The 27098-nt window shown below is 45.9% G+C and overlaps 1 protein-coding gene across 1 annotated transcript in view; it reads left to right on the top strand.

Moving 5' to 3' along the window:
* Nucleotides 1-2987: 2987 nt before the first annotated feature.
* The window catches only part of HPS4 (HPS4 biogenesis of lysosomal organelles complex 3 subunit 2), a 28830-nt gene continuing 4719 nt past the window's right edge, over nt 2988-27098 (top strand). The window contains exons 1-11 of the mRNA XM_044658859.1: nt 2988-3028; nt 5474-5564; nt 6256-6399; nt 8400-8507; nt 9013-9129; nt 11481-11575; nt 17922-17994; nt 20216-20252; nt 21332-21428; nt 22035-22929; nt 26900-27026. Coding sequence (XP_044514794.1) covers nt 2988-3028; nt 5474-5564; nt 6256-6399; nt 8400-8507; nt 9013-9129; nt 11481-11575; nt 17922-17994; nt 20216-20252; nt 21332-21428; nt 22035-22929; nt 26900-27026 — 1825 coding nt within the window. The remainder of the gene's footprint in view (nt 3029-5473; nt 5565-6255; nt 6400-8399; nt 8508-9012; nt 9130-11480; nt 11576-17921; nt 17995-20215; nt 20253-21331; nt 21429-22034; nt 22930-26899; nt 27027-27098) is intronic.

The following is a 27098-nucleotide window of genomic DNA, read 5'->3' as shown; positions in this document are numbered from 1 at the left end:
TGCCCCTCCCACCAGTCTTTCTGAGGGCTCTAAGCTTCTTCAGTTCATTTCAGGTCACAAATTCTCTATGCTCAGGGTCAGCTGCTGTTGGTGGATACAGAGGTGAAAAAGGATGATAGATACTCGTCTCCCCTTCCTTAGAATTGATTGTTATCCTGGGAGCTGGACATTTTCTGCAAACTTTAACCGCTTTGTCCTGTGGGGAAAGGGATGGCCACCTGTAGGTTCTATGTTCTTAGAGGGCAGGCACTTCAGATAGACATTTGTATCTTTTCTGGTGTCTGGCGTGGGGCTTTCCACCTCATAAAACCCTGATACTTCTTTGTCGATTTTGATGATTCAAAAGCCGGACTAGCAAATTCTGCTTTTGTGGTTCAGAACCTGCCCACTTCTGGGAAATTTGCATTCATTTCTTTCATTTCAGTCTCAGGTTGCCAAGATAGTTCCTTAATTTTTGTTTTGTTGGTGCTGTATATGGGTAGCTGAATGGTTCTGGCATGGATGTTGTACCTCCAAAACTATAGAAGTGTTTCAGGCAAACTCTAAGCAGGGAAATTCCTTTGCTTCCTTGTGGCTGCTACCCCCAAAACATCTGATAACTCCTGTAAGACCCTGAGAGGATAATCCTCCTTGGATCCCCCTTTAGATTTGAGATGGACAGAGATACACGCCTCCTCGATATCATCAAGTTGTATCTCAGACATCCATCTGTTCTCTATCTCAGCCAGAAGTCTGAGTGAGGCAGGCCGGCTCTCTGGGTATAGAGCTAAGGAGCAGTTTTTGCCTGAGGCTGCTTTGCTAGTCTCCTGGTTTCCACCATCTGCTAGGCCTCTGCTGTCTGAGGCCCCTCTCAGCTTCACTTCTGCACTCAAGCTCTGCACTTTCCAGCCTCCTGGGGTCTCTAGTCTAGCTGTTCTCAGGGTCAAGCCCCTGGTGGTCCTAGTCAGCTGCCCAGAGCCCGGAAATTGGCCCATGCTTGCTCCTCTGCCTGAGGTTCTCCCCTGAGTCTCTGTGCACTGAGCTTCTTCCACTGTCTGCTGCCTCTCTCAACTCCGCTCCTGTGCCCAACGTCTGCGCTGTCCAGCCTCCTGGGGTCTCAAGTCTTGCTGCTCTCAGGGGCAAGCTCCTGGTGGTCCCAGTTAGCTGCCAGGAAGCTAAATTTTGCCCCCCCCTCCCCCAACTCTGGTGCCCAGCCTCTGACTCTGGTACTGTAGGTGGGGTGGCGGAGGGTTGATCAGCTCATGTTTTGATGGGAGCTATTTCCCCCCCTTATAGTGTGGAAATGCCCAAATCCCATGTACCTTCAATACTGTGTCCTATTGTGGGGTCCCTTCTTTCCTCTGGATTTGGTTTTCTTGTCTTTTGGAGGTATGCTGGTGGTCGGTTGTGAGGAGAGTTAAGCGCCCTGTTCTACTCTGCAGCCATCTTAACCCGGAACCCTCCATCTATTCTCTAAACTATGAGGGTCACTTCCTATGTATTCAGGCAGACCCCAGTAAGATGACCAACCCAACCCCCCCCCCCCCATGCCTCAGTTCATACCACTCTAGAATTACGTCTTTACCTTGGCACAGAGTCACGCCTTCACTGTTTTACAGAGAATAAAGACCCCAGAATTGATTTCATCTGGAGAACAGCTTTCCATCTATGCTGTTCCACCTAGGAGGCAGTCTTCCACCTCTGCTGTCCTCCTGGCCGGATTCAACATTACCTTCTAAATGAATAAATTTCTTTTTAAATTTTTAAGCTAAGTTTCAGAGTCTTGCATCCTTGCAAAATGTACCCTTCCTGAACCTCGGGGGTTTACCTCAATCCCCCCACAACAGTTCGATTGATTTACCCTCTTCATCCTGAAGTTTTGCCACCTACTGGATTGCAACTCCAGTGAGGAGAGGAGGAAGAGGAGGAGGAGAAGAGTAGAGAGAAGAGATTACCCGATTTAGAGTGAAAAGTCCTAGAAAAATCTCCATTCAGATTTTGCTTCCTGGTTTATCTACCATGTGACCTTTGAACCCTCTGCTCCTCTCATGGATACACTGGGAATGTTTAACTCATCTAAAGAGTAATATAAATCTAAGATAATAGTATGCGTTTATATGATATTTGATTATTTTGGGGACTTTTGTGGTGATCTTCCACTTCTTTCTTTTTTTTTTTTTTTTTTTTTTTAAACCCTTACCTTCTTCCTAGTTCCAAGGCAGAAGAATGGTAAGGGCTAGGCAATTGGAGTTAAATGACTGGCCCAGGGTCACTCAATTTGGAAGTGTCTGAGGCAGATTTTCACCCAGGACCTCTCATCTTTAGGTCTGGCTTTGTATTCACCTAACTGCTCCCTTATTTCTTTTCTTAATCATAGTTCTTAAACCTCAAAGAAAGCTCTGAAAACATTCGCATCTGCTGATGCCTGTTAGGTCACATGATGGGAGCATGGGCTTTGAAATATTTTATTCATTATATTCATTCTAGGACTAAAATACTGGTTTGAACTGGAAGCTTCAAGCTTTGAAAATAGAAGTATCCGGTCATCTTTGAACTGGAAGAGAAGGGATGATTCTTCTGAGCCTGAAGCTTGAGCTTCTCCAATAGGACTTTGCCTGGCAAAAGTGCCTTGGAAGTTTCCCAGTACAGCGGATGAAGGAATGCATTAGGACTGGGTGCCTTAGAGTCTGTCTGGTAGGCTTGGATTTCTTGGTAGAAGCTTTGTTTTGTTGAGGATATCTCCTGATAAGGAGATTTAAAGCTGTATCTCCTTCGCTTGAGACATTCAAGAGATCCATAGATCTGCAAGGAAGAAGGCATCTGGCACCTTCACTCAAGCTCAGTTTTGTGATTAGAAACACCTAAAATAAACGCTCCCAGGCCTTCTTCCATTGGATTGGGAAAAATCAAAGAAGAGTTGCCTCTGGAAAAGAGAGATGGCCGAACTGTTTCTAGTGGAGAGAACTCAGGTGGGAAGCATGAGGCAGATGTAAGACAACCTGAAGTAAATGGCCACCTCTACTTCAGCAGGGACCAAAGCAGTCTCTTGGTGAGTAGCCTATCGAACTTATGAATTACGTGAAGTCTGTTGTGAAACAGCTCTGCTGGTTATTTATTTTTAAAATGCATTTTGTGAGGGTGCTGATTCAATATTAGCTTCAGTTCAACAAAATGTTTGCTAAACCTTTAAATAAACAATATATATTTAAATAAATAATATATATTTATGATAAATAAAAAATGCAGCAGATATTATACAGTTTCAAAGTGCTTTAATAAAGTCACAGAATCTCAAGTTTTGAAGGGATCCAGGAGGCTACCTTAGTCTAAGCCATCCCTGAACAGCATAACTGGCATGCACTCATTCATTTCTTGAAAATGTCCAAAAAGGGAATCCCACTGCCTAACCTTTGGGGCCTCCCATTCCTCTTTTAGATGGCTTTGATGATCAGGAAATTTTTCCTTATGTTCTGCTTCAACCTCCCTCTGGGCAACTTCTTTTTTTTTCTTTTTTTAAAACCCTTATCTTCTATCTTAGAATCAGTACTGTGTATTGGTTCCAAGACCGAAGATCGGTTTGGGTTAGGCAATGGGAGTTAAGTGACTTATTTAGGGTCATCACAGCTAAGAATTGTCTGAGGTCAGATTGGAAACTGGGATCTCTGGCCTGGTTCTCAATCCACTCAGATATCTAGCTACTCCTTCACTGGAAAATTTCTGTCCTTGACCCTGGTTCTTCCCTTTGGCACCTGTCAGAATAGAGGTCACCCCCTTTGCAGGTGGCAGCTGGTTGACTGTTTGGAGACAGTTACTGTATCCCTTTTAAGTTGTACCCCTCACCTTTCTTGTTGCCCTCCTTTAGACACCCTCCAGATTATCAGCCTCATTCCTAAACTGTGGTTTCCAATAGCACTCCAGTATTCTAGAGACAGGCTTGGAGGATGAGATGAGCACCTTTTTTTTCTAACGTCTGCCTGTTCCGATGCACCCCAAGACCCATCGTTTTTGGCTGCACTCTCTGACTGGTGATACAGATTGAGCCTTCAGGCCTGCTCAGACCCCTTTAACTGCTGTCTAGCCCTGCCTCCTTCAGCTTATACCTAGGAGGTTTTCACATCTCTTATGTCATTTACTCCTCATCATTGCCCTGTGTTAGGTTATATTGTGCTTGCTTAATCAACAAGGAGATGGTCTTAGGTGAAATGACATGTCCAGAGTCACAATGCTAATAAGTGACTGCCCCCAAACTCAAATACAGGCCTTCTGACTCCAATACTCCAGTCAGGGTTTTTAACAATATACTTTGGACCACTATGGAGGCCATTTCCCAAGCAAGTTGATGCCTTTTAAATCTGTCAGAAAGTGAAAGTTGTTACCAGTAATCTCTTTGGGAGGATGCCACCATTGCCTTAAGGACCAACCCAAGTACTTAACTCTCACTCGGCCCCACAAAATGTTTGTGGGACTGTATGGAATCGTTCTTTTGGATGTGCTCTGGCATAATATAAATGTCAGCTGTTGTTAGTTATAATTAAGTCATTTCCATCATTGTAGAGGGATGGCAAATGTTTGGGATGTTCTGAATGTCCCTGGATCCATGGAGGTCTGGCCAGGCTACAGCTGTCTGCCTGAAATAAAGTTCCTCCATTTATTTTCAAGATGTTTTATATAACATAAAGCAATCGAATTTAGTAATCAAAGTGAACTTATCAAATACTTTAAATGCCGTCTTGGAGTCAGGAAGACCTGGCCTCAGATACTTCTAGCAGTGTGCCTCTGGGCAAGACCCTTAACTACTATCTGTCTCAGTTTTCTCATCCGTAAAGTGGAAATACTACTACACCAACCTTTCAGGGTTATTTTGTAGATCAAATGAGATATTTGTGAAATGCTTTGAAAAACTTAAAGAGCTCTAGAAATGCTAGCAAGTACTAGTACTACTACTGTTGTGACTCCCACCCCTCTGGACCTGACGTGGCCTCTCCATCTGGAAAAGGAGGGTGTTGGACTAGAGGACCATGAAGGCCCTTCCAGCTGCAGATCTATGAGTCTGGGTTCCCAGGGCTCTTCTGGCTCCATTGGATGTCTTTCGCACTATCCTGGCTTCCACTGTGTTAACATTATCCACTGCCCCCAACTTCCTCTTAGTGCTGCAGGAACTGAGTTATCAAGAGAAAGTGGTGAATTGTGTGGTTGAAAAGTGAAGGCTCGTTGTTTCAAATATAATTTGTCATTGTGAGCACTTTATTTCTCCTTTCGCTTACTCTCATTCTTTTCTGGACACATGATTCACAATGGGTAGAGGCATCTTTTTAGGTTAACCCTCTGGCACTTGGGCACTAGTTTTGTGCTTTTCCTCCAGAGTCGGAAAGATTCACTGACATTGAATCATGAACCTTCCAGGGACTAGATGGAGATGGGAAACTATCTTAAAAATGGCGGCCTCATCAGATGCTAAGAAACATGCTGTTATCCTGCCTCTCTGTCTCTCTAGGTGGAATTATTTTTTCCTTTATGATGGTTCAAAGGTGAAAGAAGAAGGAGACCCAACCAGGGCTGGCATTTGCTATTTCTACCCTTCTCAGGTAAGCCACTCCTTTACTCAGGAGTCAAACACCTGCTGTTCCCACAGGATAACTTTTTTTGAAAGTTCAGTAATAATAGTCAGCCTTATGTGATCTGGGAATGTTTTGTTTTATTTGGAACATGTACAAGCATGGCCACAAGGATCTCTAAGGTACCTCCCATGTCCCTGGCACCCAGTCTGTTTCCTTGGCAAGACACACAGTTTAGCTAAAGCATAGAATCTTTCTGCATGAAGCTCGCACTTTATCCCCAGGCCTTAGTCATCAGATTGCTGGTTCTAGTCTTGAGATCTCTGGATTATTTTGTCCTCCTGCAACCATCCCTGCTGTCCTCACTGCATTCATACTTAGCAAAGTAGACATTAGTGTCAACTAATGTGATAACCAAGACTTGGACAATGTCCTCATCTTGGTCCTGGGATTAAACCCTTTAATTTGTGCCATTCTGGCCTCTTGGTCCTTAGAGAAGGTTGATACTTTGCCATAAAAGGTGAGGGTTTTTCTGCATGTACTCATGCTCAGTGCCTGGCCTGCTTATTCCCTTCCCCCTTCCATGGTACAGAATGTGGGCAGGCTCACCCAGTCGATATTTTCTATTGTTCAACCATCCACATAGTGAGTGACCCTTCAGTGTCCAGGCAAGAGGGGCAGGATTTCAACTTCTTCTCTGGAATTCACTCCTTTCCCACAGACTGCCCTTGATCAACAGGAGTTACTCTGTGGACAGATTGCTGGAGTTGTCCGCTGTATTTTTGAAATTTCTGGATCTCCTCCCAGTCTTATTCGCCTAAGGAAATTGAAATTTGCCATAAAGGTAGATGGAGATTACCTTTGGGTAAGTTTAAAATTATGTATTTATTATGAGATAGGAATAGGCCCTGGATTTCACTGGGGTAGGGAACTTCTCTGAACTTGGAGTCTTAGGGAGTTGCCCAGAGCCTCAGAGGTGAAGTGACTTCCTGAGAGCCATACAGTCAGGGAGTGTCAGAGGCAGAACTTACACTCTGGTCTTCCTGGTTTCTTAATAGAGAGCTATTTTAAAAAAAAAGATTAGTTTGGGGGCAGCTAGGAAGCACAATAGATAGAGAGCCAGGTTTGGAGTCAGGAGGACCTGGGTTCCAAATCGGCCTCAGACACTTCCTGGCTGTGTGACCTTAGGCAAGTCACTTAACCTCATTTGCCTAGCCTTTGCCTTCTTGAGTTGTTACTAGGTCAAAAAGTAAGGGTTTAAAAAATAATAATAATAAAAAAGATTGGTTTCACACAAAACCAATTAGACAGTATCAGTTCTTTAGTCAAAAAGTCCCTGAGCCCATGATGTTATTCATTGCTTGTAAGAACAGTCATCTTCTTCCCTTGTCTGCAGCCAGACACTTCCTAAAGCTTGTTTCTAACCAGAGGACATTGGAGTCTTTTGCCCTATAGCCAGGACCTCCATTTAGTCTGATTTACAAATTGAGCTTTTGCCTTCATAATTATATTGGTTCATCAGGATTATGGGCAGGGTGACCTAGAAACCAGAATGCCTTTAGATGTATATAATTCCTTGAGTTTTAGGGAACACAAAACTAAAGCCATTTTCTTTTCCAAAAAGCAATTTAGATATGTGCCTTCTTAGGTAGTAAGACTTTATTTTTAAGCCTTCACCTTCTGTCTTAGAATGTATTGATTCTAAAGCAGAAAAGATGTAAGAGCTAGGCATTTGGGGTTAAGTGACTTGCCAGGGACACATAGCTAGGAAGTGTCTGAGGCCAAATTTGATCCCAAGACCTCCAGGCTGGGCTCTATCCATTGTTCTCCCTAGTTGCCCAGAATCTTAAGACTTTTAAACTAGTTGAGTTGCCTAATGGCAAGGATAAAGCTACTGAGGGGTCCGGAGGCCAAACAACTGGGCCAGGGTCACATAGCCATTTGCTTTATATCTGTCTCTCATTTCAAGGGTAGTCTACATGTTAGTGCAGTGGAGCACCTCAAGACTATTTCTAGAGAAGGAGGACAAGTAGTTTATTCAGTTCAGCAAGTATTCATTGAATGGCTTCCATGGAACCACCACGGGACTCAGCACTGTAGGGCCCCCTGTGCAGGAAGCTCGTGCTCTACTTAGGGACGTGAGAAATTCATACATGGAAGAACTAGAAATATTCCAAGTACTGTATAAGAAAGGGCTAAATAGGATACAATCAGGTTCCAAAATGTCAGTCAGCCAGTAAACATTAATGAAGCACATGCTGTGTGCCAGGCACTGTGGCAAGCCCTGGGGGATACGAAAAGGGCAAAAAACAGACCTGCCTTCAAGGAGCTCTTGGTCTAATGGGATGTATCATATGATACAGTTAATATGATGGACTTTTCCCTTTTAGATCCTCACCTTCCGTCTTAGAATCAAAACTGAGTATTGGTTCCAAAGCAGAAGAGCAGTAAGGGCTAAGCAGTGGGGGTCAAGTGACTTGCCCAGGAAGTAGCTTAGGCCATATTTGAATTCCCATCTCTAGGCCTGGCTCAGACCACCGAGCTACCTAGTTGCCCCCACCAGTATGATAGACTTTCAGCAAAGAGAAATATCAGTGGATTTTATAGGAGAGGCTTCCTGGAGGAGGGTCATTTGTTGAGCTTGGTCCTGTGGGATAAGGACATAAACTGGAACAGAAGAAGCCAGGGAAGGTGGTAGAGTGGGAGTCAACAGGCATTATGATGAAGAGGGATAGGAGGAATCCAAGGCTCATTGAAGAGCCTGGGTAGGGTGGTGATTCCCGGCCATGGTGATGTTTTTAATGCCCCAGTGAGAGGGAGGGTGGCCTCAGCTGTAGTTTTTTGGTATCCCTCTGTGTTCTGAAGGTGCTGGGCTGCACTATAGACTTCCCCGATGTCAGATGCAAGGAATTCCTGGATCAGCTGATTGGACTTTTTAGTTTTTATAATGGACCCATTTCTCTGGCTTACAAGGTATGTGGATACAGATTAGACTACACTGCTTCATCTGTGGGGCCCCTTTTGGAAGGCAGATGTTACCAGGACACCCCAGTAACTCTGAGGCTGCTCTTTGATCCCATTTATAGGAATATCCTTTTCCTTCTGGAACTGTTAGCATCTGCCATCTGGGTGGGTGACAGAGTTCTCCCTGAGCACCCATGGTTGCAGTCAAAGGCTATGGTGATCAGTCCCGTTGTCTTCCCTTTTGCTCAGCCTCCTCATTCTGCTGGTTAGAAAGCAGGTGTTTGTGTTTAGCTCTTAGCTTCCAGGCCTGTGCAACTGGCGGTGGCAGCTGGCCTCAGGTCTGTGGAGGAGAGCATCCCAATCCCCCAGGGCCTTGGGCTCCACTGCTGAAAAGAGAGTGTGCAGTAAAGGGGCCTTCCCCACTCCCAGGGAGAGCAGAGCTGGGGATGAATGACCCTGGCCCAAGAGGCTGTTTCAGGTGTAATGAATTTACTGCTAATCTTTCCCACTGTAGAATCATCCTCAGGAAGAGCTCAACAAAGAATGGGATAGTTTCATCAACTCTATTCTAAAAAATACCAACGAGCTGCACAAAATATTCAATTCTCTTTGGAACTTGGACAAAACTAAGGTAACCTTCTCCTTTTGCCCTTTATTATTGCTTCTCCAGCCTATTTTTAAAAATGGAATTAGTGTGTATACACACACACACACACACACACACACACACACACACATATACACATGTGCATATATAGCAGGACTCCCTTATCTATAGTTTGGCTTTCCATGGTTTCAGTTATCCGAGGTCAACCAGGAAGTGAAGGCATCTACCTGAGGCAGTTTCTGATTTCATTTTCACTTTTTAGAGTCTTTTTTTTTTTTTTTTTTTTTGGTGGGGAGCAGAGTTTTAGGAGTGCCAGGCCAAGGAGCAGGAGCAGGGAGAGAGAGCACATATTTCTGGGGTTAAGCAGGTGTTAGCTTAGATCCTCAGTTTCACCCTTCCGTGGGTCTTGGAAAATATCCAGGCCCATATATACATACTTACACACATATATGATATTGCACTATATAATATAATCTATATGATTTTGCACTGTACACTATAAAGAAGCAACATGGCCAACTGGATAGAGTCATGGTCTCCAAACAGGAAGGTCTGGGTTCTAATCTGTCCTTGATACCTACTCTCTGTGATCTTCTTGAGTTTCTGGCAGTTCTCTAAGGCAATAATGTCTCCAGATTTCAGATTTGAGAGCTGGAAGGGACTTTAGAAGCCATTAAGTCTGACTTTTCTCTTTTTAATAAGAGTAACTAGCATTTTCTCTAATGCTTTATGGTTGGCAAGACATTTTACAGATGTTACCATCACTGGATTCCCACAATAGCCCTGAGATATAGCTAGTATAATCATCCCCATTTTATAGAAGAGAAAATTGAGACAAATAGAGGTTAAGTGACTTGTCCAGCGTCCCACAGCTGGGAAATGTCCAAGGCTGAATTTAAACCCAGGTCATTCTGACTCCCAAGTCCAGCACTTTATTCCTTTTGCCTCCTAGCTGCCTGTTTTACAGAGAAGTAATGATCTATATGTGGGATGTTGAGAAGATCTAAGACTAAAGGTCTCTCCCAACGTGTGCTCCAGTCATGGGCCTTATCTTGTTTTTTCTGCTCCTATCTCATTAGGGGTGTTGGATTTGGTGGTCAGAATCACCCACTCTTGGGCTACTTAGAGCTGATATAAGTTTTGGCCACAACTGGGGAGAGTGAAGGCAAGACTGCAGATTGAGGTGGGAGAGGGAGGTTGCAAAGCCCCTGCTTTTGAATTGGAGACATTCTCTTTGCTGTGGGGAGAGAGTGGGTAAGATGTGGGCTGGGAAGGCAGCTGGCCTGGGCTCCTACACTCTGCTTATTGGTATTTTGGATAATGGTGAACATCATGTCCTTTAGGAAGGCACCCAAGGGAAACAAAGGGGGTTATTTTCTCTTTGAAAACTGAAGTCCTTGAAGGTGGCCAGAAGAGAAGATTGATGTCCTTGTGACTGCTCTCTCTGTTAGTGGCTTCTGTGCTTCTCCAGGTTGAGGGCCTGGTATCTAGAAGTGTGATGGTGATGCCTTCCAGTGCTTGGCACAGTGGATGCTGAGTAAAAGCTTCCTGATTGGTCCGTTGCCTTCAGTCAGTTCTCCAGCCTTGAAGATGGGTTTACACAGAGCCCAACTCACAAGTCCACTTAGTCTTTTTTTTTTTAACAGAATGCCCTCTTGGACTTGAGAGATGCCTTTAGTAGTGGTAGGGCAAAAAAGGGGATCAAACCCAAGATATTGGCTTATTTATATAGCACCAACAAATTAACATTTCTAGGACACTGTCACTGAAAAGGGAGATGGCCAAGAGTTTGTTTGTCAGGTATTATAGAAAGTTTCTGACAGTTTTAGCATCCTCACCAGAGAAGGAGATGTTTCTGTGTTTCTAGAGAGTGTGCAGAAGGTCTGGCAGGTCCGGGGCCTGGGGTTTTGTTTTTCTATTGTGTTGTAAGGTAGTCTTAGGGAAACCAGACAAGGAGAGCAGCTGGAGTGCTTGTGGAGGAAGGTGGTAGAGTGGGATTGATGGATATTTGCTGGCACTAATTGTATTGGGGTGGGTGGGTGGGGCCTTAGGCCTTTTTTAGCACCAGTACTAGCATCAGAAACCACTTCCTCCCACTCTCTGCCGAAGGGCAATTCTAGCTACCTTGGCAGAGAGTCCCCCCATCCAGATGTCCTCATTTACTCTGCATCAGGGACAGCTTGGAGGGCAATTTGTCATCTCTTCCAGCTACCAAGCCTGTCCATACCACTGGAAAGATATGCCAGGCCAGGTGGTTGACTCAGATCTCACCATGTAGCGTGCTCAGCTTTTCTAGAGTTAAATTTAGGATTGTCCATTCCTCCTCCATCTTGTCCTCCTTAATGTGTTGTCTATCTTCTGACTATTTTCCACAGGTGGAACCTCTCCTCTTACTAAAAGCTGCTCTCATTCTGCAAACCTGCCAACGATACCCTCACGTTCTGGCCGGCTGCATCCTCTATCAGGGACTGTGAGTCACTAAGGGGCCCATCTAATTTATTGTGGTAGTCATACATGCTTCACAGCTTGGCATGGCACTGACTGCTATGTCCATAGCTCCCTCCTGCCTGTGCTCTTGAGAGGGGAAGCAAGTCTTTGGTACTCAGGGTATAGATATGTATTGAAACAAGATACTCCTCATTTGATTTGGTGGGAAGGTGGGATAAAACTAGAGTTGTGGAGAGAGATGAATTTATTTCTTAATGAGAAGTAACTTAATTTTTTCAATCAGTAAAAATCTATCTTTCCTCCCTCCTACTCCAACTCCCCCACCTTTTTCCCTTCACTAATTGAGAATGAAAGAAAAATAAAATCCTTGTTGCAGAGATGTGACATTATGCACAATAAATTTCTGCATTGGCTACATCCAAAAAAAAATCTTGGCCATCCTCTTGGGTCCATTATTTCTACCTGGAAGCAGGCAGCAGGCTTTCTTATTAGTCCTCTGGAATTGTTGTCCATCATTATACTGATCACAGTTCCTAATTCTTTCAGAGTGTTATCTTTACTATATTGTTGTCATTATTAAATTGTCCTCTGTTTCTTCTCATTTCACTCTGCTTCAGTTCATAACAAATCTTCAAAGATTTTTCTGAAACCACCCCCTTACATCATTTCTTACAGCACAATAGTATTCTATCACATATGTATCATAACTTCCCCAATTTAGAGGCATCCCTCTAGACTTTCTTTCTCTTTCTCTCTTTCTCTTTTCCTTCCTTCCTTCCTTCCTTCCTTCCTTCCTTCCTTCCTTCCTTCCTTCTTTCCTCCCTTTCTCCCTTCTCTCCTTCCTTTATTTCTTCCTTCTTTCCTTCCTTCCTTCTAACACAAAGAGTTTGAGATACCTTTTAGGGGATATTGATGGTATTGACCTAGAACACAAGAAAGAGATGAGAGCTGGGTATGTAAATGTAGGAATCAGCTGTATTGAGAAGATAATTACTGGAGAGAGAAAAAAGAGAATAAAGTAGAACCTGGAAGTATATCCATGCAGAGGCAGCAGGAATATGGCTGATGATATAGCTAAGGAAACTGAGAAGAAACAATCGGAGAGGTAGGAGGGGAACCAGGAAAAAGCAATGCTGCAAAAACCCAGGTGAGGAGGAAAAGGGCATGGTCAATAATAGTGTTAAATGCTACAGAGAGATCAGGGATGACTAAGAAAAGGCTATTGAATTTAGNCTTTCTTTCCTCCCTCTCTCCCTCCTTCCTTCCTTCTTTCCTCCCTCCCTCCCTCTCTCCCCCCTCCCCTGTAGCATTAGACTCAGTTTTGCTGGGTAAATTATTCTTGGCTATAAGCCCATATATGCACTTTGCCTTCTGGAATATCCTATTTCAAACTCTTTGCTCCATTATACTGGTGGTTATGAAATCATGTGTAATCCTGATTGTGGCTTCTTGGTACTTGAATTCTTTCTGGCAGCTTGAAGTATTTTTTCTTTAATCTTAAAGCTTTGGATTTGGGTCATAATGTTTCTAAGAGTTTTCATTTTGGGGTTTCTTCCAGAAGATGACCAATGGATTCTTTCTATTTCTACTTTGCCCTCTAGTTCTAAGAAATCTGAGCAACAGGATATGACTCTTTTTGGTCACGGCTTTCAGGTTGTCCAGTGACTCTTAAATTTTCTCTTCACTCAGTCTTTTTTTTGCTATAAGATACCTACCATTTTTCTTCTATTTTATTAGTCATTTGATTTAAAAAATATTTCTTATTGACATAAGAAATCATTGGCTTCTATTTGGTCCATTCTGATTTTCAGAGAAGTTGTTGCTAGGGTAAGGTTTTCTACCTTTTTGTGCCATGCTGTTTTAATTCCCTTTCTAATTCTTTCTTCCATGGTTCTAATTTAGTTTTCAAATTTTTCCTGTAGCACTCTCATTTCAGTGATTAAAGCATTTTTATCTCTTGCTTTATCTTTTCTAAGAATTCTATTTGAATTTGGGCCCAAGCTGTGTTTTTCTTTGAGGCTTTGCTTGTGATAGTTTGGAGTTATTCTTTCCTTCTGTATTTATTTATGTCCCTGTCAATGTAACAGTCTTTAATGGTAGGATTCTTTTTTTGTTTGCCTATTCTTCCAAACTACTTCCTAATTTTAGACTTGATCTTAGTGGTGGGCCTTGCCACATTTCTGGAAGAAAGGTCTATGCTTTCTTGAGCATATTAAGTGTTATGTTATTCTGCATTTCAGTCTGGAGACCTACAAGCTTTCAATGCTCCCATAGTGGTCTGATCCAGGACAAAGTCTGATTGCAGCCTTCCTGATCTAAACTCTATAATTTCCTGACCTAGGTTTGGGTCTGAACAACAGTAGTAAGCTACTGGACTCAGCCTCTGGTCCTCCAGCTGGGGAGGGTTACTGATTCAGACTAACAAAATTTTAGACTTCCCTCAATTCTGAGATTGCTGCCCTGAGTATTCCTCTGCAGGCTTCAGATTAGGCTAGAAGCTGGAAAAGAAACTTTGCTCCACTCCTGGAGCAGGGATCAAAGATAGGTCACTATTATGTACTTCTGAACTTGCCCCTTCTTGGTATACAGTCTCAGGCCTACTGCCACTGCTTAGCTGGAAACATCTTGGACTCGGGTCCCCTCCTTAGTCTACTCTGCATTTGTGTTCCAGAATTGGTTAGTGGGGAGCAAAGCTGCCAGTTGACGCCAGTTCCCACATTCTGCAGGGATATGTGGCATGGATCTGGGACCTCTTTTTGCTTAGGAGCATAGCCAGCACCTGTCCCTAGATGCTAGAGTGCTCTTCGTGGCAGGCTCCTGGCTGGACTCAGTGTCCACAGATCTCCCTCCCTGTCCCCATGATGCTGATATGAGTTGGAAAAATGACTCACTATCATTTTGTCTTGGATTCTCCTATTGGGATTCTGTCAGGTGCATTTTCTGGATCTGTTTGGAAGAGTTTTAGGGGGAGAAAAAAACTTGTTGAATTGCTTCCCGCTACTCCACCATCTTGGTTTCTCTGAGATATATGAGTTTGAAAAGCCATTTTGTTATTGGGTATAAACCCCTGGCCTCCATCCTAACTCCAGATTCTCTTCTCAAAGCCTCTTCTGTGCCCTGTTTTACTCTTGAAATTAAGCATGTAGTATTTGCAAGGTGTGGTGCTGGTTGTTAGGGCTATGAGGCCGCTGTCCTTTGGAAGGGTACAATGTGCACACATAAGGAAATGCAAGGTCATTTGAGGAAGGAAAGAGGACAAGGCACTGAGTAATGGAACCTGAGCCCCAAAGGAAAGAAAGATTGGGGAAAATGGAGCTGAAGAGGGACAGGTGCAGCTTGTGGCAAAGCAGTGGATTGCCCCATTAGGACAGTGTCGCTGGATTGTAGATACATGAGGGAAGTGGTAGGAAACAAGTCTGGAAAGGGAGGATGGGGCTTAAATGTAATGTTGAGGAGTCTGACATAGACAGAATGATTACTTTGTCGACTGCGTGGAGAGTAGATTAGGGAGGGGAGAGCATAAAATGTGGAAGACCAAACAGGGCTGGATTATTGTCCAGATGGAATAATGGGATAAGGTCCTGAATGAAGTTAGTGGTCGTTCCAATGGAGAAGAGACTGATGTGTGAGAGGGCATGGGCTAGAATTGACAAGTCTTGGCTACTGATTAAAAATGGAGCTGGGGGTGGGCTTAGGGTTACAGAAGAGAGAATAAAGACTCCAAGGTTGCAAAACTGGGTGATTAAAAATAGAAATTGAAAATTTCAGAGGAAAGCTAGGCATGAGGGTAGGAGGGCTGGGAAAGGGGAGAAGATAATGAGTTCACTTTTGGATGTACTGAGTGTGAGATGCTAATGAGCTCCAGGTGGAGCTCTCCAGCAGGCAGGGGGTGGTGTAGGACTGAAATGCAGGAGCAAAGAGAGATTAGGACTAGATAGGTTGCCTGCTTGCTCTGTTTGGGAGTTATCTGCATAGAAGATCCATTAGAACAGATGGAACCACCAAGGGAGAGAGTAGAGAGAGAAAGGGATCCAGAGCAGAACCATGGGGAAAATGTACACTCACGTGGCAGGAGATGGCTGACGCTTTAACAAAAGAGAAGGAGAAGTCAGGCAGGAGGAGAACTAGCTTAAAGCATGACCCCAGAAGCCAGAGGATGAGACACTTGACAATGTCAGAACCTGCAGAGGTCAAGGAGAATCTTAAAAGGCCCAATTGGGCCCAATTGAGTGTTGGGGTAGGAAGTCCAACATAATAGTCTGAGAAATTTGCAAATGAGAAAGTGGAGGTACTTAGTACAGACAAAATGTCTATGCAGTTGTCTGTGAAAGGGGAAGAGATACAAGCTGACAGTTTGGACAGATGATGGTGACAAGTTCTTGAAGGATTGGGGATTCCTAGGTGGCCTTGTAGGCAACAGGAAACTAGCCATTTGAAATGGAGAGAAAGAAGATGAGAGAGGAATATTCGAAGGGCAGTCTTTATAGAATGCATTCAGTCAGAAAACATTGATGGGAGGGAATGGAATCAAGGGCGCAAGGAGAAGTTGTGGTCTCAGCAAGGAAGAAGGGCTCTTTCTTTCTCAAAGATCTGAAGTAAAGGAGGGGAGAGTGGGGGATGCCATAGCAGGTTTAGAATTGTAGAATTGAAAAGAAGGGGGCAAGGATGGCCTCATTTTCTCCATAAGTAGGATGTGAGGTCCTCTCCTGAAAGTGGGTGAGAGGGTGGTAGGAAAAGTCTGAAGAGAGTACGGAATCATAGTGTGAGTATAGGTAGACACAAAATCAGGGAAGAAATAACAGAATGACTGTGTAGCCAGGTAGGTCAAAGTCAAATTGGAGAACTTCAATTTGTCAGGGACTCAGTTGTCATAGTTGTGTGACTTTTCCTACTCTGTCCATCATCTCACCCACTCCTTACTCCCATGAGTTCTAGATGAGGCAGATACTGCTAGACAGAGGTTCATCTAAAAGGAGACCTGGGAGTCTTAATGGACCACTGGCTCATCTTGAGACACGAGCGACCTGGAAGCCAAAGGAAATTAATGCTATGTTAGGCTGCGAGATGTGTCCAGGCTAGGAAAGTAACAGGCCTGCTATATTCTGCCTTGGTCCAACCACATGTGGTCAGTACTGAGCAGCACATTTGAAGAAAGACACAGATAAGCTAGATGGTGTCTGGAGGAAGGATGAAGAAGAGCTGAAAGGTCATCCCATAGGAAGGTCACTTGAAGGAACAGGTTGTTTGTCTTGATAAGAGAAGACCTGGCCTAGCTGTGCTTGTTGTCCGGAGCTGCCCTGTGGAGAAGGGAGAAGGCTTGTTCTGAGTGGTCCCTGAGGGCATGACTAGGAGGCCCCATAGGAAGGTTCAGAGAGGCAACCTGAGGCTCCAGGAAAAGAAAAACTTGCTAACAACTTAAACTCTACAGGAGTTAGTTTGTGAGAAGGTTGAAAGGACAGGAAATTGTGGGCAGAAAGTGTATTTCTGAGAGATTCTGCATTGCTATTTGTCCCCAGTGGGATGGAGAAAGAAAGAAACTGGAGTTATTTATCTTTAAATCTTTATTTTCCATCTTAGAATCAGTACAAAGATCAGTTCTAAGGCAAAAAAGTGTAAGGATTGGGCAATGAGGGTTGATAAATATGAAAAATGATAAAGGCTGATATAATAATATAAATTAGTATTTTAATTAAAGCCATGCTGATAGATAAAATCATTAGACCACGCGCTTGTAAGCATTCAAAACTACCGCCTCCATTACTGTCTCCTGTTTCCTGGAAGCGCCTACTGGCAAAAGAGCAAGCCTACTGGCAAAAGAGGCCACTTCCTCCTAACCCAGGAGATTTAAACCCTTCCCTGCGTCAAGACATAAGCCTTCCCAAGCCCAAAAAACGGAAACGGAAACCCGTTGGACCACGGGAAATGTAGTTTGATACATTTCCCAAATTTCACTTTTACAGGGTTAAGCGACTTGCTTAGGGTCACACTGCTGGGAAGTATCTGAGGCCACATTGCAACTCAGGTTCTCATGACTCCAGGCCTGGCTGTCTGTCCACTGTGCTGCCTAGCAGCCCCCAAACTAATCATTTTTTAATAGTTGTCTGCTAAGAACCCAGGAAGATGGGCAGTGGGGGTTAAGTGACTTGCCCAGGGTCATAGCTAGGAAGTGTCTGAGGCCAGATTTGAACCAGGTTCCTCCTGTCTCTAGGCCTGGGGCTCCATCCACAGAGCCACTTTGCTGCCCTTGTCCTGTACATTCTTGCCAGTCACCTGGTTGGAAGAAATTGTATGAGATCCTGCATCCGCCACTGAGCTCACCATGGCCTTGGGAGTCACTCATTATTGTCTCTGTGTGTTGCATCTCCTAGGATTGTGAGTACCCAGCTGCCACCTTCCCTCACTGCCAAAATCCTTCTTCATCGAGCATCGTCTCCTCACAAGGTAGAGTAAAAGGTGGGGTTTGGGCTGCCTGCTCCTTCTCTTTTCCCTTTGAACCTAGCATTCGCCAGAGTGACTAATGCTAAGTGGTAGATTTATCCAGAAGCTGTAGTTGGATAATTGACTTCATCCGCTAGAGTTAGAGGGGGCCCTACACGTTGTCTCTTGTGACGTCTCCCACGTTGCAGGTGTCCACTTCTGTCCCTCTGGCCATCTCCCGTTTCTCAGGAGTAAAATCCCTGGAGAAGCTGAAAGGCAAACTAATAGCTCTCTAAAACATGCCAAGAGTCCGGCACCCTCATTTTACAGATAAAACAGCTGAGGCTCCAAGGAGCCAAGTGATTTGCCCTGGGGCAGGCACCCAATTGGTAATTGCTAGAGCTGGAATTGGAACGGAATTTTCTCAACTCCAGAGTCAAGTGATTTTTCTGTGACACCAATTATCTAGGTGGTGGCCTTGGCTGGTTAGTTCCTCACATCAAACAGGACTTGATGAGTTTGATTTCCCATGAGGATAGACTTATATGGAAGGAAGAATTAATTTAGAAAAATACTATCAAAGGCGGCAGGCTGGGTGGTTCAGTGGATTGAGAACCAGGCCTAGAGATGGGAGGTCCTGGGTTCAAATCTGACCTCAGACACTTCCTAGCTATGTGACCCTGGGCAAGTCACTTCACCCCCATTATGTAGCCCTTACCACTCTTTTGCCTTGGTGCCAATACATAGTATTGACTTTTAAGAGAAAAAGTATGGTTTTTTGTTTTGTTTTATTTTTTAAATACTGTCAAAGCCTCCCCAGCTGACCCTAGGTCCTTTTCATGTGATAGGAGCTTCTGGAGGGTCGGTGGGAGTTTGGATTGTTTGAAGTAGGGGAGTATGAAGAGAGCTGGAGGTCAGTTGCTATAGACAAGAGCTCAATTTTCCTAGATTTCTTTTTCCTCTTGTTCTAACTTTCACCATGAAAATGAACATGGAAGAAGCAGTATGATGTGCTAATAGCTCACGTGTCTGGTGATTTCCAGAATGACAGCCATTCCTGGCATATGAATGGGGTGGAATCATATTGCCTCATAAGAAATGACAAACGAGGAGACCCAGGAAACCTAGAGGAACCTGTGTTAGGTGTTGTTGAGGGAAGGAAGCAGAATCAGTCTATCTATACACTCTGCCTGTAACTTGTAAGAAGTAACACAATTTAAACCACACACATCCGAGAAAAGTATCCAGGAAAGGGATGTGGAAGCAAATGGGACATTTTTGTTAATGTACTCAAAGGCAGATAGTGGAATTTGTAAAAGGAATCCATGTATGAGATAGAAAAGCAGCCAGGTTGCACAGTGATAGAGTGCCAAGCCTAAAGTCAGGAGGACCTTAGCTCAAATCTGGCCTCAGACACAAGTCACTTCACCCTGTCTGCCTCAGTTTCCTCATTGGTAAAATGGTCTGGAGAACAAAATGACAAACCATTCCAGTGTCACTACCAAGAAAACTTCTTGTGGGACCACAGAGTCGGACAACTGAACAAGAGCACAATGTGAGAGACTTGTTTTTCATAAATGTAGTGAGAGGCAGTGTGGCGTAGTGGGACCAATCCTGGCCTGTTCTTAGGATACCTGAGGCTCTGCCATTGACTTGGCTGCCATCTAGCCTGGGCCCAGGTTTTCCTACCTGCACAGTGATGGGATCAGGCTGAATGATTTCCAAGGTTCCTTTTAGCTCTGACATACTTTGAGTCTTTGTGTCCCAGTAAAAGATTTTACCTGGCCATTTACTAGAGAGAACTGTCATTAGGGGAGCTTATTTATTGCTCAGATGAAAAAGCCTCAGAAGCTTTGGCCCATAATTCTTTGTGGCCATAATAACTGTCAGGACTGGGACTCAAATTCAAAAGTAGAATTTTTAGATGAGTTTTTCATGGCCTCACAAAGAACATGGAGTTCTGACACCAATATCGAGAGTTTGGAGTTAAGCTCACCAAAGGAAGCCGATAGCGGGCGCTGCTCATTGGCCCAATCCTTGCCCAATCCCTGCCATGCTAGTGGGTGAGCAGCTTGGGGAAGCTTCTGTCCCATCTGTTTTGCTCTTGGTTTAGACAAAGGATGAACTCTGTGTGCACAGTTGAATTTTGCAAACAGATGGTGTGGTAGATTCCTGATGGTTAGGTCAGGCCCCAAGTGAAAGAGGGAGCAGCAGTGAGAGCCAACTGATGTGTGTTTATTTTCAGAATCTACCTGCAGGAAGGGACGCCCTTCACGAACATGGTAAGTGCTCAGAGTCATTATAGCATCTTGAATATGGCAGGCTCTTCTGCTCCCCCGAAGAATCATGTTTGGCTTTGAAGGCTGAAGAACGTAAATGATGATTTCTGTATTCCCATATGCCTCCTTCATCTGGTCACAAGGTGGTGAAAACAGGTGAAGAAAAGCCCCCTAAAGAAAAGCGTGCATCCCGGTCCTGGGTTCTGAGCTTGGTTTTCAAGCCAAGACTTTTGAATCCTTGTTTCTGATCCTTCTCAACTCACTTGTTACTGCTATGACAGTGTCCAGATGACTTCCAGAGTGGCTGCGCTCCTGTCTTTGGGCTATGCCTGAGGGTAGAAGTAGGGGTTGCTGCCACGAGAGAGTTGTTTCTACCAGAGACTAGGTTTTATAAGCCGCTTTAGGGGCTAGATGCAGTCCAGTACCCATCTGCCCACGCCAGGCTGAATGATTTCCAAGATTCCTTTGAGCTCTGACATCTTTGAGTCTTTGTGTCTCAGTAAAGGATTTTACCTGGCAATTATTTACTGGAGAGAACTCATTAGGGGAGCTCACTTATTGCTCAGATGAGAAAAGATCCATAAGCTTGGACTTCCATGAGCCCTTTGTAGCCATAATACCTCATCATCGTGCCACCCACCCATCCCAGCCTGGGCTTCCCCTCTACCCACCTATAATTCGTTTTTAGTTATTGTTTTTTTTTTTTAACCCTTGTACTTCGGTGTATTGTCTCATAGGTGGAAGAGTGGTAAGGGTGGGCAATGGGGGTCAAGTGACTTGCCCAGGGTCACACAGCTGGGAAGTGGCTGAGGCCGGGTTTGAACCCAGGACCTCCTGTCTCTAGGCCTGACTCTCACTCCACTGAGCTACCCAGCTGCCCTATAATTCGTTTTTGTTCAGCTGTCTCCTCCCAAAATGCAGCTTGCCGATCCCCTGCCCGGGCATCTCCCTTCTCTTCCCCATGGCAGCACGGGCCGGGAGCTCATTCCAAGTTTTGCTGCTAAGGGTTTATTGTGTGGGTAGACTACACCCCCCCTCCCTGAACAGGTGCACTCAGTCTTTATTATATTTTGCAATTCCAGAATGTGCACTGCCGGCAAATGTCCAGATCGCCCCTGTTTTCCTTACAGAAGATGAAGCCGTTAACCTTCGAGATTTCCCAGTAGAATGGATGACAAGGTGGGAAGTTCAGAACAGCTTAGAAAACCCATATCAATTCTGATAGACGTCCACCAGCACACACACACATCCCCCATGTGGGCAGCTTGGCCCCTCAGTGGGGCGAGTGGCCACATGTGAACACTGATCTCAAAGCCCTTCTGTTAATGTCTGATGCTGCACACAGTGGCCAGCCTGCATTAACTGGGACAGCAGTAACAAAAACTCACATTTGCCCAATCGTTTAAACATTGACCAGTGTTGTTTTTGTCTGTGACTCTCCTTGGGCAAGTTTTGCTATTATCGTCATGCCGCGGATGAGGAAAATGAGGCCAGGTAGTAGTTAAGCCTTAAATCCCTCGCACTGCTTTCGGTTTTTTAATAGCCCTTTGTGGTAAGAATAACTACAGCCATTCCTTGATACTCATCCCGGCAGTAGGGCACTGACCTGCTTTCACCCACATGGGTCAGACGTTGCCTGGAGGCCCCTGCCCGAGAGATGAATGCCCTGTCGGCTTTTCATTAGTGCTTTAGGACAATCATTATTTAGTTTCTCAACCAGTGGCCCGCTCTCTCTGAAACTGGCCGATGGCTGGTAAAGCCCCTAACGTTTGTCTCGCTTGCCAGGTCTCCTGAAACTCCGGCCAAAGGCAAAGAGAAATCAGAGTTCCTGCCTCAAAGGAGCCAGAGTCCCCCCGGCCCTAGAGAAGTCGACCATGGGGAGGAGCATTGTCTGCCCTGGAAACTGGCAACAGCGCCGCGGGATGACTCCGTTTGTCCAAATGGCCCCTTAGAAGCACGTGAGGGGACAGGACATTCGCTCAGCCATAACTCAGAGACCATCAAACCACCGGGATTTGGCACTGGCCCAGGGAAGGAGCCCGGTTTGCTCCAGAGGGAACATGGGTCCTTCCCCCACCCCTCTACACTCCCCGGTCTAGGAGGTAAGGAAACGGAGACATCCTCAGAGCCTTTGGACTCCCCAAGTGTTTGTGCCCACGAGGGTCATGATCCATACCAGAACTCGGTTAGTCCAGAGTCAGCGGCAGCAGAACCTGGGTCACTAGAAGCATCCCCTGGTAGTCCCACCTCATGCCCTCCTGAGGAGCTCACACAGACCTCCCTGGAAGGCCTCCGTGAAGATGATCCAGGGAGTCCCAGCCAGGTCTGTGCTCCTGGAGGAAGCCATCTCCCCGCCAGGGCCGGCAGCCCCATGGCCTCAGCTCTCTCAGGCTCTAAGCATCTAAGACCCGAGCTCTCTGCTGAAGAACTGGATTCTGGTCAGCTTGTGGTGGGGGACAGCCCACAGGCATCATCCCGTGGTCCGGGGGGCCGTTCTGACTCACCGAGGTCTCAGGGCAGTGACTTCTCTACAAGTGGACCTGGCGTGAGCTTCCCCTGGAGGGACCCTCAGCCCATTCTGGTCAAGATGTACCTGTATACTCACAGTGTTAAAGGGCTGGCCTTGTCCCTGCTGGCTGAAGAACCTCTGCTCAAGGATGCAGCGGTCATTGAGGATGTGGTAAGTGGAGGAAGCATTTACAGAGCACCTGCAAATATCTTACTTGGTCTCCACAACAACATTGTGAGGTAGCTGGTATTATTATCCCTCTTTTACAGATGAGGAAACAGGTATATAAAGGTAAGTGAAGTGACTTGGCCAAGGTCACACGGCTAGTAAATGTCTGGGGCTCAATTTGAACTTGGGTCTTCTTGAAGACTCCAGACTCAGAGCTCTATTCTTTGTGCCACTAAGTACTTCCGTGATGCTAGGCATCAGTTTGTTTCTCTTTAGGGTTTAAGATCATGGGAGGGTGTTGGCCAGTCCCTCACTTTCCTGTTACCAGAAGAGGAGATGGTTCCAAAAACACGACCCACCCAGCCTCACAAAAGCAAGAAGCGACAGAGCTGGGATGAAGATCTGATACTCTCACTCGGAATCCGGGGCTCTGTCCTTCTGGCCCCAGCAGCCACCCATTGGCGGTCATCTCCCTTCCTCCTTTCAGCCTGAGGGGTATCCTGGGATGAGCTCCCCCTCTGCTTCCCCCATGGCTGCTCAGGGCCTGCTAATGAGCCCAGCAGGTGGTTCTCTGGGGGAAGCCCCCCCCAGCACTCACTGATTCTCCTCCATTCCTGGGAAGTCTTAGCTCATAGGTCATTGGTTCCCCTGAATCAGTGTTTGCCCTGTGGAGCTGGCCTCCTGTCCACAGCCTCAGCCCTGGATCTCGGCAGGTCCAGCAGCCTCCAGCTGTGTAATTTGAGGGAGAAGTAGTGATGGTTCACCCATCCTCAGTGCTGGCCTGGCCGGACTGGTCACCGCTCGGCATTTGACCCTTTTCTCCCCTCGGAAACGGCTATACGGCTCAGGCGATACATTGACCGATGGGGCTCCTGCAGCCTTGAGGCCTCTGGGGTGTGGGATTGGAAAGATGACAGTTTCCATGGTAACTGCCTCCTTTAACTGGCAGGGAGTGGAGTGGCATCCAGAAACTGCTCAAGGAAATGGCTGCAGGGTGAGAGGTGTCCTGGGGCCTGCCTTGTTTTTATTCTTAAGTCTATATTTTTCTAAGCCTCGCTCATTAGCATGCAAAGCTTGTGACCCTCTGTGAGCGGGCAAGTCACCTTGCTGCATATGTGGGGGGGGGGCTGCAGGAGGGTTTGGGGCCCTCCTTGCACAAATCCCACGGAAGAGAGGAAGAGAGAAGGCTTCTCGGCATAATCTACAGCTGCTCTCCTGATGCTCTGATCGCCTCCAGGCACGAGCTAACACGGATGGAGCTTTTTCAGCTTCTCCTGGCTAGCTTCTCTCCCTCTCTGTGGTGAGGAGGAGCTTATTAGCCCCTGGAAGCCCTGACTGCAGTTCTGGGAATCTGACTGAGGAGGATTCAGCTTTTGGACCTGTGTGCCATGTAGGGGACACGAGAAGCCTGCCTCTCTGGGGCTGCGGGGTGTTCAGAACTCAGGCCATCTTCCCAGAGAGTCATCCTTCTGGCTAAGAACAGTTTAGGGAGCAGATTAAATCCCTAGAATGATGTCCATTAAATCCCTGCTGCTAATAGAGCAATATCAAAGGGAAAAAGAGAAAGAGAGCAGAATTCTGTTCTGGATCAGAATTTTGAGGATCTATCTATGCCTTGTCTTGGCAATTCGGGCCAGAACCACTATAAAAAACGTTAGGCCCAGGGGGCAGCTGGGTAGCTCAGTGGATGGAGAGCCAGGCCTAGAGAAGGGAGGTCCTAGGTTCAAATCTGGCCTCAGACACTTCCCAGCTGTGTGACCCTGGGCAAGTCACTTGACCCCCATTGCCCATCCTTACCACTCTTCCACCAAGGACCCAATACACAGAAGTTAAGGGTTTAAAAAAAAAAAAAGAAAAACGTTAGGCCCAGCTTGTAAAGGAACGGCTGGTTCTGGTGTGAGGGCCTTGTTTGGTCTGTTGAGTATTCCTTGAAAGGAGGGACTTTGGTGACCCAGGTATGACGGAGGCAGTCGCTCCTAAGAATGGTGGGGAAGAGCCAGCCTGGATGATCTTTGTGGTTTAGGAGCCATAACAAGCGAGCTCAGCCTCCTGGGAGGCTGCCGGAATGCAGACTGGAATGATAAATGACAGGCAGAGAAGAGGCCGGGATGGGCTCCACCCTGGAGTCTCACAGTGATTACATCGCCTGCCACCCCAGCCTTAGGTGGCTTTGCTTCCTCTTTGGTGTGAAAATCTCACAACAAATGCTCCCAGGGAAAAAGAAAGGTTGGGAAAAGGGTGCAGGGGGGCCAGGACAGCACCAGGGGGCAGCAGGGAGCTGCTGTAGCTGCCTGAGGCCCAGTCCCCAAGCTCAGGGAGAACCTCTTCCTCGGACCTTCCAAGAAGCCCTGCTGTCAGAATTTAAATGTGCAGGGAAACAGGTCCTTTCATGGGGCTGGTGCCTGTAAACACCCCTGTAGAGATTTTATATATATGGCTCTTTCCCATTTTATGTACACACACACACACACACACACACACACACACACACACAATGGGAAAGAGCCCTGGATTGGGTGCTCCAAAGCCCTACATTCAGATGCTGCTCTTAGGTTCAGAAGATGTTATTTGGGGAGTTTGCCAGTGCCCTCAGCCAGAGGTTCTATAGGCCACTGTCTTCAGGGGTTAAATACCACCTTTAGGGACAGCGAGGTAGCTCAGTGGATAGAGCCAGGCCTGGAGATGGGAAGTCCTGGGTTCAAATGTGGCCTCAGATACTTCCTAGCTGGCTGACCCTGGTCTCTTGCCCCTTAACCCCCATTGCCTAGCTCTTACTTCTCTTGGAACTGGTACTAGGTATCAGGGCTTAAAGGAATGAATGAATGAACAAATGAATGCCATCTCCAGGATTTAGTAGCTGCTTAATGAGCAAATCACTGAATCTCATTGAGCCTTGGTTTTCTCACCTGTAAAACACGACTATAAATACTTGTTTTAACTACCTCCCAGTGGGGTGATGAAAGTGCTTTGTCTCTCAAAGAATTTCCATGTGTATTCTGCATGCCAATGGTCTCCTAGCTCTTCCACAGAAGAATTATCCCCACACTGGAGAGGAGATTCACTTACCAGGTAGCTTGTTGTTCAGGAGCTCTCAAGAAGGCATTCATTACGGTTCTGTTTTTAATCACAAGAAGGTATCTCTAAATGGGATCAAACAGCAACAGGCCAGCCTGTGTATCGGGCCCTCTTGGTGGTGGTGATTAGGTCGGCCTCGTCATTTCATTAACCAGGGCTTATCGATGGAGTTCATTTAGCATCTGATGCCATTCATGGAAAGTTGTGCCCAAGACAAGGCTCTCCGTAGCAAAGCCGAGGCTGTTGACCTCTGTGATGGATATTACGAGAGGAAAAAAAGGGGTATGTTACAAAACAGGACTTGGGAGTCTTCTCTTTCACTTCCACATCACCCTGCCCAAGTCAGTGCACACTACATTTATTTTTCTCCCACAGCTGTTGCACAGCAGTCAGATGATAGTGCCCATTAAAGGCACACATAGCACTGACTCTAAGGGAAGTGACTGAGCAGCTACACTGGCCATGGGACTGTGCCCAGCATTCGTTAGGATCCATTTGCTAGAGGGGCTGCCCAGAGCACCTTTTCTCGGCTACAAGTCACCTAAGCCCACTGCTGCTGTCCTGCAGACATCTGCTGTGTTTGCTCTCGGTCACTGGGGCCCAGGATTTTGCCAGAACTGGTCAGAGTTGTTCTAAGCCCATATTAGAATGCCTGCATTGTCAAAGAGCTATTAAGAGACTCTGTATGTAAACCTCTGTAGGTAGTAATTGTCTCAGAAGGGGGGCTTTCAGGCTCACTCTACCTCTGAAAAACCTCTTTGGGGTTATGTCTTAGCTCCCACAGAGAGATTCTGATATTTGCAGGCTGTGAACCCAATCACTGCTACAGCAAAACAAAACTTTGAAGCGGCTGCTCGAAATGAGGTTAACCAGCCCCTTCCCATTGGCTCCTCCCCAGTATCACAGCAGCCTGGCGTCGCTGAACGGTCTGGAGGTTCACCTGAAGGAGACGTTGCCCCAGGACGAGCCTGTACGAGCTACGTACAACTTTCTGCACTACGACAGCATCCAGAATGTTCTCACTGGTAAGGCAAGCTGTGCTTGGTCATCCGGGGCTGGGGCCACTTGCTCGGTAAAAGCCAGAGTTATGAAGGTCT

Source organism: Gracilinanus agilis, chromosome 1 (genome assembly GCF_016433145.1).
Source record: "Gracilinanus agilis isolate LMUSP501 chromosome 1, AgileGrace, whole genome shotgun sequence".
In the NCBI taxonomy this organism is placed as follows: domain Eukaryota; kingdom Metazoa; phylum Chordata; class Mammalia; order Didelphimorphia; family Didelphidae; genus Gracilinanus; species Gracilinanus agilis.
This window is presented reverse-complemented; position numbering and strand designations above follow the sequence as displayed.